The sequence below is a fragment of the Vidua chalybeata genome, chromosome 8 (assembly GCF_026979565.1).
Source record: "Vidua chalybeata isolate OUT-0048 chromosome 8, bVidCha1 merged haplotype, whole genome shotgun sequence".
NCBI classification, from domain to species: domain Eukaryota; kingdom Metazoa; phylum Chordata; class Aves; order Passeriformes; family Viduidae; genus Vidua; species Vidua chalybeata.
In genome coordinates, this window is record NC_071537.1 from 14718265 (window position 1) to 14730695 (window position 12431).

Sequence of the window (12431 nt, forward strand, 5' to 3'; positions counted from 1 at the left end):
TGATCTTCAGTACAAGCCAAATCCTTCTTGATAACAGCCTGTTGCAAGTTCTTGAACATCACTAAAACTAATTAAAAACAGGTGGATTCTTCCCATGTAGCAGTACCACCCAGCTAAATGAAATATAGATAACTTGTATGAATTGTTAGAAAGGATGTTGTTTTCCTTAGGGACCATACTGGAATGTTAGGATTCTCTGAAGCTGCATTTCTGAACAGAAAAATAATCATATTTTAACTATGATACCCATATTACTTTGTTTATAAAACTTGAATTTAAGTTGGCACTGTAGAGAAGAGGAAACCCTGAAGGAAACTTAATTTTTGAAACCTGATCTCTGTGTGAAAGTCTTTATGAAACTCTGGTATAAAGATTTGAAGGGTTTCATTTAGAAACTCAAATCTACATAGCTAAGTTTTGTTGGTTTTTTTTTTTTTTTAATTTTGTGGTTCACATTTTTCAAGACTCAGTTTATCTTTCACAAAAATGAATGAGATAGCAGTATTGAAGAATCATGAGCTGTGTTTACTGTATTCCATTTATGAACTAAATGATCTGCTTAATCTTGTGATTTATTATTAGTTTGATAGTTCTCTTTAATTAATAGGAATTTGTTTTATGTGGATTAATGATGCTGGTTTCAATCTACGTGTGTAGGGCTGTGCAGAATGGGATTTGGAGGTAGAGTAGGAGACCACCTGCATTTTCATGGAGTGCCAGCAAAATTCAGACTGGCCTCTTTCTGGGCAGAATGAATAGAAGGCTGGAAAAACAATTGGCACAATGAAATTTTTTTACAGACAGAAGTACTTGTATCTAAGCCAGCTGTGAGTTTTGCAGTAACGTATCTTTGCAAATCAGACTACTCTGAGTGGTCCAGATATCATCTTTGTATCCAAATGTCGTTGTAACAGACCTCAAAGATGGTCTCTCTGTAACAAGGCATATTAAAAAAAAGGACCCAATATGAAGTGGACTAATTTATGCTAGTCTTTCCAAGCCTAGCCAATTTTAAGTTTGGGTCTTCTTTTTTTCTTGACTGACTCCAGTTCTGTGCAGCCTCAGATGACAAGTTGAATAAAAGACTAAAGTAATAGAATACTGAAAATAAAACACTGGAGCATTTAATATATTTACATTTTCTAGTTTAGATCTTTTGAATTTTAAACAAGTCTTTCATCATGTCACTCCTGAAATGTATTCCTAACATGGTAAAGAAGAGTTTGTGAATTAGATAAAGAATATTATCATACATATGATTTTTAATCTGACAAGTGGGAGGAGGAACTTGTGGCCTTTCTTATTTGATAGAAATAAACTGTGTGTATATTGGAGCAGGTTTAATTTTTGTTGCAAACTTAGGGTTCAGTGTGCTTTCAGATGTGTGGGTGTAAGGATCATGATCGATGCCAAATTGCCACTTGTGGGTACCACTGTCTGGTTCTGGGTGAGGAGTGATGCTGCTGCACACGTGTGTTGACAAGCAGCACAAGTAGGATAGGTCAGATCTGAGCACCTCTCTTCTCCATGCAGATGGCCCATGGTGGGCCATCAACTCACATTAAATATGCATTTATTTATGAATTTTAGATCTGCAGAAATCTCCAGATCTTACTAAAATTGCAGTATTTTAAGTTTGCTACATTAAGAATTTTTTTTCCTGTGGGTCAGTGTTGTTACATTTGCACCTAGACTTGAGATTTTATGTGATGGGTTTGTGCTGGGCCAAAGAACTTACTGTTCATATACAATGGCAAATGCTAAGAGCAAGACTATCTTGTCTTGTGTAGCAGATTGTTTAAAAACTTGACAAAAATTAAAAATTGATCAAAAAATCTCAAGTTTGCTAGTTAAGAATATAAAATTTCTTTTGAATTTTTTTTGTTCTACTTTCTATCTTATTGCAAACTGCTTGTCTTATTTTGAAATGTACTTTGGTGCACTAGGGAAATATAATTTATTGTAAATGTTACATTAAAAGACTCATTTCTCAGTCAGTTGGAATTAGATTTTTCAGAGACAAATGCTTCTTATGCACATTGCATAATCATTAGATTAAAAACCCAATTTCTCCAGCTTCTAAAACAAACCATTTCTTTTGCATATTGGAAAGTTTTTAAGGGGTAACATCTTCAGAACAAGTGCATGTTCATATTGTACTGTTTCTGAAATAGCTGGGAACATACAGTGATGGAAAATCACTGAGCTAGAAAGGATCACTTGTGAAATGCACAGTACCTTAACATAAAAAGGAAGAATAAACAACTTTTTCAATGGCCTGCATGCAGGGTCAGGTTGCAAGTGTGTGACAATGGTGGTGCTTGATGAGTCAGGCATGAATTTCTACTATGCAGAGGTTGCAACAGGAAAACATTTTTGGACTTGTCTGTTTTTGTTTGTCTCTCCTATAGAAAATGAAATACTTTGTTTGTGTATATGAGCTATCCATGGTATGATGGCTTGGACCTCCCTGCTGCAGCAGCCATTGCAAAGTGATTTTATTGTCCTCTAATCTTCTGGAACAGTTTTTAACATGTCTTTTGCTTTATCAGCCTTTTTGCAGACTTGGAAGACCAACAAGTACCTTAGTGGTAATTTAGAATCTACTAGTAAAGTGTTGGCATTTAGCAGTGTTGGAATTTTCAGACTGGAGTCAAAATTCGTTTCTTGACATATTTATTGCCGGTGCTTTTATTTAATAAAGAAGAAACCATGTGCTTTGGGAAATGGTAATCTTTATTTACGGCTATGATGGGATAATGCAAATGAAGCAGTGAATTTTGTGATTAGTACTTTACAGAGCAGTCACTTGCTATAATTATTTATTTTAGATCAGTGGAATTATCATGTTCTATTAACCAGATTATTTCCTGACTTCTTGTAGGATTCTGAGTAACAACAAGATCTTGTGGTTGAAGAATGGCTCTTTCTTCGGGCTGAGATCCCTGGAGAGACTGTGAGTAACTGATCAGCCTTGCTCCACCCTCAACTAAAAGTCTTTGTACTTTAAATATAGAAACAAACGTCAGATAAGGAAGTTGAGATGTTCTGAGCTATATTGCACAGTAGAGTTTCTAGGCAGTCATCAGGTTAAGAAACAGCATAAAAATGAGTGCATGGGGATGGACATGGAACATGCAGGAAAGCACTGCCATCGATTTGGAACTAAAATAAAGCATTCCCATCAATTTGGAACTAAAATAAACATCCAGTCAAAGCCGTGTACTACACTATGTGCACTATCACAGCAGAGACTGCTCTGTGTAATGGTAACACTAATATACCTGACATGTAGTTTGGCTTGTTTAACTCGTTGGTCTCCAATACTTCTATTTTAGATCTATACTAATTTTATTTTTTTTTCTATATTTTAATTATAATATCAACAACTTGGACAGCATTTATCACAGGAGCAAACAATGACTTTGATAAAGCTCCATGGCCATATATTTCTAGCCAATATTTGAAGGGGGGAAGAGGCGCTCAGAAGCAGCTAATGAGTTAGGAAGAAAATATTTGGAAACTTCAATGGAAATAAATAAGCAGTAATAGCTGCACTATAAAAACACTACTTTCTGTATATATATAGGTCAGTCATTTGAGAATAATTGTGAACAATCCTAAAAGGCTATTTCTTATATCTGTAGGCAACTTCTGGTACCAGTACATCAAAAATGAGTAATTATGTCATGCATATTTTCCAACATCTCCTGCAGCTTAAGCTCAATTGCGTTTATACTGCTTTGTAAGAGAAGCTGCATTTTGTAGAACTGTTGATATGAAATTGTTGCTACATTCATGAATGCGTGAATATATTCTGTGTGGTGTGAATATTTCCGTATGCAAAGAAGTTATGTATTAAAATCAACCCTAGCTAATATTTTTGCTATAGATGTGTGTGATATGCATGCTGTTCATGGTTGTGGAATAAAATAGGTAAGCATAGCATACTGAGTTGTTTGAGTATTCTAAATGTGGTTTAAAAATAAACAAGTTATTTCAAGGTCTACAGCAATCCCTTTGAAGGATTTGGGTAAAGTGACTGTCAGAACATTTATGCTAAGTAACTTTACATTTTCTCTGCATAAAGTTATAGTTGTATCAAATACTTTCATTAATGTTAAATATTAATGTATTAAATTATATGGAATATTAAGTAATATGGAATAGAGAGTGATTGATGTATTATTTACTAACTGGTTTAATATTAGGATTTATAGTGATATGAGGTTTGTAAAGAAGTCTACAAATATTTTAGACAAAACCATTTAGAACACAGAACAGAATTACATATTTATTGCAAGAATGGAATTTAGGAAGTTAAATTCTCATGTAATGTAAGTAAATGAAATTAATGTAGTGTTTAGAACTAAAAGAAAACATTTCCTCTGAGGTTTTTCTTAAGGTTTAATTTACATTGGAGAATTATACTGAGCATGTAGTTTTAAGAATTTTATTAGTTAACTAGTGAGAGAAATAGTTCAACCTGAAAAAACTTACGAACAAAACTAAGAACAGTGAGAAAACAGAAAAACTGCCTTAGGTGTGTTGCCTCATATACCATTACAATCTAAACCATTTCATTTTTCTGTACTGATTTTTCACAATAGTACAGATAAAATGAGTATCATCTCCTCTGTTTATAATTCTGTTTGGCTATGGTGTTAATACAAAATCCATGAGTGGTCTGTGAATTGAAGACTGGAATTCAAGTGATGACATTCTCATGATTCGGCCGCTCTGTTTCTGTTTCATTTGGGGCCACTCGGGCCCCATATGCTTCTTATCAATATCTGTGAAATCCCAGTTTCAGCTGTAGGGGTGAGAACAGCTGGAATAGTCTGCTAGGAGGTGAGTGTGAATGAATTGCAGCTGGATGAGTGCTCCTAGCTCTTGGACAAAGGTTTCCCCAGCTTTGCCGTTTGGACAGAACCTAATTCAGAGCAGTACTTCAGGTGCACACAATGGAGAACTGTGGCAGCAGCTGCTGTTGATATTCATGACTTATCAAATGGACCAAGAACTTTCATTCCTTGTCTGAAAGGAAGTACTGTAGCAGGAAAGTCCAGCTTCCCTTAAAATAATCTTGATTAGGTGCTTAGGAACATAGATGTGCTGGAGTTAAGAATTACTCACCTAATTTGGCTTTGCACTCCTTGTGGTTCTGTTCAGAAGAAAAAGTAATGTGAGTGCCATAGAGGAAAGAATCATATAAGTCAGTAGTTTTTTGGGTTTTTTTTACAGTTACCATGAGATCATGAGCTAGAAGAGTGTAAGCTTACATGGAAAATGAAATCATTCAATGTCAAACTGGGAAGAATTAGGGAAGTAAAATTTCAGGTGGAATTGAATGACTTGTATATTCTGGCTCTTCCCTATTCTGGAGTGCTTAAACCTTCTTTTTGGGTAAAGAATGGTTTGAAGCACTACTCCAATAAGAGAGTGACAACTTTCCCCCTATTATTTTGTTTTTCAATGCATGTCACAACAGGAATTGGATTACAGAAGTGTCAGTCTTCTCAGGTTCTGGTGATTTCTCAAGAGCATGTTACACAAGTGAGGTCCCTCACTGAATAGTTGTCCCAAAGTGGGACTCTCATTCTATCAAGCAAATCAAGAAAAGTTATTTACCCCTTAACTGTCCATTCTAAAAGAAAGACAAAATTGATTTCTCTAAAACTAAGGCAATTGTAGAATTCTAATATTATACATGGAATATTTTTTTTCAAAATGTTTTTCAGAAAATTGCGATTTTTTTTTTCAACCATAAGATAAGAATAACAAGGTTAGCATTTCAGATTTTCTCAGACTGTGTTGCTGCTATAGGAAACCTGATACTAGGCTTTCAGAGGATACAGCCAACAAACCAGGGAAAAATATGTTTGGGGAAACAGTTACTTCCTGTTTAATTATTTAAAGGTAGTAGTATATTTAATAATAATCCATAAATATTAAAAATGAAATGTAATAATGTCTATTAAAATAGTGATCAAAAGACATGTATGAAATACTAATATTTTTACTAGGCATTTTGTAAAAATGCTTTGAAAAACACTGACTCACAAAGGTGCATGTTCAGTATGTGTATGAACAATGAGTCATGAGTGACCTGTAGAGGTGGCAATCTCTCTCCACAGTCACAGTTTTCTGAAATTAAGAAATTGCCATGTGCTGGTTTGGAAAGGTTGGCTCACAAATGTGACGTGGCATCTGGATCATGATGTGTCCCCGTGCCACTGAGCTTACACTGTAGAGACAAGAGGCATTTAGAAGTGAATACTGTGGGAGAACAAAAGTTTTCTGCAAACTTAGGTATTATATGCTGTCCAGTTATATGGTCCTTGAGTTGGAATAAAATCAGAAGTGTAGGTAAGAATATAAATAAGCTTTTTTTGAAGCAAGCATGGTAGAGAATTTTTTGTTAAAATATGGAGAGCTACGTGGAATTTAACCAGAAGAGATCCACAGACCATAAATTCTTTAAATGAGAGTGCACACCTTGAACCCATTCCTGTGATACACCCTGTGGAGATGGCTGGCTTCACATTCAGAAGGCTGAGAATTCAGTTTGGATTTGAAGCTCAGGGCAAAGAATTGACAGCTTGTAATGATTTCAGTTTCAGTGCCTTCACTGTCTGCAGTCAGCGTTCTGCCTTCCCAGAACAGCAGGAGTTATAACAAAGATTTAAATAAGTTTTTCCTGTGCTCTGGGTACCATAAAAGAAAGGCAAATTGGGCTTTCCAAGCCATGAAAGAGTGCAGTAGCCCTTTCAAGTAAGTCTCGGCAATCTGAAAACTCTCATTTAGTGAAATATTTGGAGGGATCTGAACTGAATTGTCTGTGTGATTTGGTGGTGTAATTATTGCATAAATCAGAGCAATAGATTACATTGAAAAATCTGTGACAGTTTTCTTCTTTAAGAATTATTTTTACTTATTTTTATTTTTTGGGCATGGGGATAAGCATGCACCCAAAGAATCATAGGTTAGTGCAGGTTACCAAGTTACTTGCAGATGCCTTGTCATGGCAGTATGTGGCATGGATGCTGCTGTGAAGCATTGCCATCCCCCTCAGTGTGCAGCAGTGAGAGTATTAGTGCCAGCTGTGGCAAGGCTTCTTGTGTCTGAGGATGTTTAGCCAGTCATAGTCCATGGGCTGCTTCTGGGGACAAAGACTGAGGTGACTGGGCCAGGTGCTCCAGCTGTGCTGGACCTAAAGCCAAGATCCAGACAAGGAAAATAAATCTTTTGCCCTCATCCTGGTGCCAGCTGGCACAAAACAATATGTCCTTCAGCTGTTATCCACACTGCTAATTTTCTTACTCTGCGCAGCAGCCACTGCGCCCCAGGTGCCTGGACAGCCCTGCCCTGAGCTCTCTCCCCACATTCCCCCTCACTGGGGCAGCCTGTTGTGGCTTCCCTGCCGTGGGCTTCTGGTGCTGTGGGATTGATTGTGTGCTTGGGCTTTTCAGAAGTGGGTGTCTGAGATTGCTCTGTCTCTCTTTCATAACCAAATGTACTTTTTCTTTAGTTTTATAGGAGCATTATACCTCTGAGACTGTTGCTCCTTTGTCCCAGTGACTGAACCTCTAACGGGTTCAGAAGCTATTGGGAGGGAACCAGCAAATAAAAATAAAGAAACATACACAAACAGACCATGGTTGCATAAGCAGTTTCCTTGGGAAATCAGGATGAAAGATCACTAAGCAAGATTACACATATTTTTCCCAGCTGAGCCAGAAGAAAAGCATGCCAGGCACTAATAAGCAGCAGTGACTGTTTCACAGAAACTTGCTTTGTTACATTTTCTAGACAAAGAGAAACAGTATGGAAGTATCTCTAAGAATTTAGCAATGACTTTATTTTTTGTTTTGATTTAATTTTTTCAGCACTATATGTGAGTCTTACTCTACCAGGGCACACTTAGATTATATGTAGTTTTATTAAGTGCTGCTGTACAGTCAAGTTCCAGTCACATGTCAGTGCTGCACAGCCACATGTTGTCCTCAGTTATTATCAGGCAAGATTGCCTAAAAGCTACTTTTAATAGATTTCAGTGGGACATTCTGCAACTATATGTTGTGGTGTGCAATAGAAGTAGTAACACACTAAGTTGAGGGATGAAAAGGGATAAAAAATATGCTGTTAAGCAGTTGTTACAACAATATGATATTTAGAATTTCTTTAGCAAAATTCAAGTAATGAAAGTGTAAAACATAAAGGTTTGACATTTTTAACATGCAATTTACATTTTCTAAATTACTGTCCTCTTCATTTTTGCCCTGCCTATACATTTGAAATGTGCATGTGCACACACACACACACACAAAAAAACAGATGTTCTTCCTAGGTACTGTGAAGAATTGAAAATATGCTCAAAGAAACTGTTAACAAATGACATCTTTAAAATTAGAAACTTCATAGATTAAATTTAGAATGTGTGTTCTTTTTTGGATTGTTGTAAAAATAGAAAAATACTGGTAATTATGAACTCACAATATTTCAGACTGACAGCCAGGATCCAGCTGTGCAACATTTTTGGCTTTTTTTTTTTCCCTTGAAGATCTTGCAGCTGAGGAGTGTGCAAGCACTTTTAGCAGAAAATAAATTGATAAGCTTGGAGACCTCAAATGCCACTGAGCTGAGTGTTTAGAGAAATGCTGTGATGCTACTCAAGGAAAGGGCAATCTAAAAATCTGTTTCTTAGGGCTGTTTGTTGTGTAAATAGTCATACTATGAATAAAACTATTCCATTTTATCTAGTTTTTGTATTTGGAGAAATATTGAGAAAGAAAACTCTCAAGTGTCTGAAGCTGTCTTGCAACTTTTTCTTGCATTTGAAATAATGCATGGATTTAGTAAATTCTCTGGGTCCAGTTGATAATGATAGCAAACAAGTTATTTCTTTATTCTCAAAGAACAAAAGTACAGGTCCTGTAACCATTATTTTTTCTTGTTTGGTAATATGTCTAGGACACCTGAGGAATTCCAAGCAGTTTTCCATGTAAAATTTTTTACTGTGTTGGCTTGTAGTTGCTTACAAAAGCTCATTATGCTCCATTACTGTTTGAAGTGATTGATCATATTCTGCTAGATGCAGAAGGATGGGAATAGTCATGGGGAAGGATTTTTCTTCAGGAGCAAGGATTTTTCTCTAGTTTTTTTGTGCCTGTACTCTAAAACATACTGAAAACAATTCATGTTCCTCTTGGCAGTCATTGAACTTTGAGTTACCCTTTTGGTTTCAGTGTCAGATGAAGGGTTTGTCTTTTTAATTATGATGATGCCAGTGTTTGCATGAGGCAGGAGAATTCCCTTTGTCACTCCTAAACACAGCTAATGTAGCTGGCAGGTTGATGTTAATTGATAGCTATGTTTGCCTGCAATATGGTCTGCACAAAGGCACTTGTAAATCCTGAGCTTAAAAAACAAAGTTCTGAAAATTCATGCATTATTGAAGTGAAGGTACCTGTTCATTCAGAGACATGTCTACTGCAGATAATTGGTTTGGAGGGTTGGAGATACTCGGGAGATCAAGAGCTTTACAAATGCTGAAGAGAAAACAAACCCAGTGAATGTAGGTAGTGGACAGATCAGAAAGAGGAAAGAAAATAGTTATGCATATAATAATCATTTATCACCTAAAATTAGATTAGCTTCTTGTGAAATAAATGTTTTTTAAGGCTCATCCTGGAGCATGGAGAAAAGCAATTTCTACCAAGAAAATGAGTGTTAAGGTAGTGAATTGGACTGTATTCTTCAGAGATTAATACACACACCTCTGTAGCCATCTAACTTTTTCATTGGTAGTAAATGCCACGGTCAGCTGCTGTAAGTTTGTGTTTTTTTTTTTTTCCTGGGTTTTTTATCACATCCCTGGGTTAGAACCAGATTCCTTACCCATCCTGGGACTCCTCCTGGCTTTCCTCACACCAGTCTGCCTTTGTGGTGGCTGCAGGCGAGGGATTTTGCGTCTCTTTGGTGCTTGGTTCTCTGCCATTGTGATAATTTTGGTCATGTTATTCAATAATGCCAATGTCAGATATATTCTGGTGCAGACAGAAGTTAGAGATGTTCACTTAAATGAATGTGCTCTTTAAATATCTAACTTCATGTACCTGTCAATGAAGATTGTAATGTATTACTGAATTACTGTAAAATAATTAAATTCATGTCAAAAAAGAGTATTTTTTCCATAAAATCAATCTATTTCTACAAAATACATTTTCTATAAAATAATTTTAATATTTTAAAATATTAATGGCATGGATTGGTGAGATTGGTATGAGCCTCATATGAGACTGAAAGGAGATATAAAAATGATCTTCATAGCACAAGAGTACCTTCAGTTCCTTACTGCCAGTTTTTTTTTTTAGCGTCAAACAACAGTTCCTCATTAGCATTTACAATATTTGAATTATATCTCGTAAATCATTCAAAACCACAAATTTAGTAATTGCAAATAAAATTTAATGTTACAATGAGAATTCTCCCTTATGACTTAATTAGCTAGAATTATCTAATTATTTCTGACTGTTTAAGTTGAACAAAGTTTTTACCCCACCATATTTATTTATAGGCAGATTTCATTTGTCATTACCTGATGACAAAGATAAGGTGTTATATTTTAGGCATTGCATTCAATTAAAAATACAGCTTTTTGGCTTCTATGTCTTTTACTTGAAAACAATTCTTAATCATAAACGACATTGTATATGTAGGGAATTTTATGCATATGGTAGCAAATGCATAATGGTTAGGTAATACAATATTTATATGTTGATGTTAAACAAGAGGCTTTTGAGAGAAATGATTGGAAATCAACGACTGTCTTATTTTAGAGGTTTTTTTTTTTAATTTTCTTTCAATTTTTGTCTCATCACTTGATCTTTTTCTACCTCTCTGGTTTTTATCTGTATTGCTAATTTAATATCTCCAAGTCTACTAATACTGAGAGATCTCAGATTATCAGGAAAGAGAAAGCAAGAAAAAGTACATTGATATTTGTGTAATGTCAATTATTTTACATTTCTACCTTATGTGAACTCATTTATGTACATTCCTGCCCTGACTGGGAAGAAACCTTAATGGGCACAAATGTACAAGTGCAGATAGAGGACACTGATGCTTGTTGAAAATACCTGCCTACAAGAAGGTAGAGACAGCAAGAAGCAACAGCAGACCTTAGGAACCTTGGAAAATATCATGGATCTGGACTTGGAAAAGCCACTGTTGTTCCTTACTGTTGGTGAAAGAGTACAGGATGAATTGCTTTTCAAAGTAAGATCATTTTGCTGCAGGCAGTGTTTTAATGAATTGCACAGGAGGAGGGTATTCAATTTGCTATCATTGCATAGAAATTTTGAGAAGCCAGAGGAGAAGAAACAGAGGTGGGATCAATGTCACAAGTCAAACTGGGCAAAGTTACTCATTTAGTAGTGCAAAAGCTGAGTATTTTTTGACACTGGCCTCCCTAAAAACAAGTTAAAAAAACCCACCAACCAAAAAAACCCACAACCAAAAAAAAACTCTCTAAACACCAGAATCCATTATGTTCTAGTGTGCAGTATCAAAAAGATGTTTTAGCAGTCTATCAGGAATTGTAAAACTTTTGCTGTTCTTAATATGAGTGTCAGAAACAGAGGAGTTAGAAATTAGAAGTAAAAGTACATTACCCTCTAACGGGCTCTACGTACTGTAAGTTTTACAACCATGAAGTATCTATCAAAGTACTTGTAATGCAGTGTGACAGAAAGGTAATGCATTTTTTTTCCTCTATTCATTTGTTATTTACCAGTACAAAGTCACAATACAGACTATTAGATGTCACAAACATTATATTTTGCAGGATGAGACAACAGGAAAATAACCTGTATGTCTACTGCTGTAGAGTTGCTATGCTGTAATGTGGAAAAAAAAAAAGGAGTAATTTTAGAAAAAGAGGATGTTTCCTTTGGGATGTTACAGTGCTGTTTAAAAATAGCAGTAATTAACTCTGAAAAACATGTTAGTAAATCAATCCCATTGTTCCTGGTGCAAGGGTCCAGAACCAAGTGTGATTTTCATCTTTTCTTTATACTTTAAGCCTGTTTTTTGTTTGCCTCCCGAACTGCCACATCCATTTGTCTGGTTACTTGGAAACAACATGGGCTGCCAGGTTATGTCTTTGCTCTTAATTCCATGGTTTGTAGCGAGATCTGAGAGCTGCTCAGTGCTGCCTTCCCTCGCAGGTGCTGCTTGTGGGCGTGACAAGCCTTTGTGTCATTCTGAATGCGCTGCTGAGATTACCTTCCTCTGCTTCTGACATGGAACTATGGTTTCAGCTTGGGCACAAAATTGCCAACTGCTGGCATGGACGTGGTGTAGTACCAGTATTTAAGATGTCAGTGGTTTTCCAGGCTGCATCGATGGACTTTTGAGTGTAACTATTT

At 36.0% G+C, this 12431-nt stretch overlaps 1 protein-coding gene across 1 annotated transcript in view; it reads left to right on the forward strand.

Annotated features, from left to right (window-relative positions):
• The window catches only part of LOC128791410 (adhesion G protein-coupled receptor A3-like), a 255560-nt gene that overhangs the window by 40251 nt on the left and 202878 nt on the right, over positions 1–12431 (forward strand). The window contains exon 2 of the mRNA XM_053949060.1: positions 2885–2956. Coding sequence (XP_053805035.1) covers positions 2885–2956 — 72 coding nt within the window. The remainder of the gene's footprint in view (positions 1–2884; positions 2957–12431) is intronic.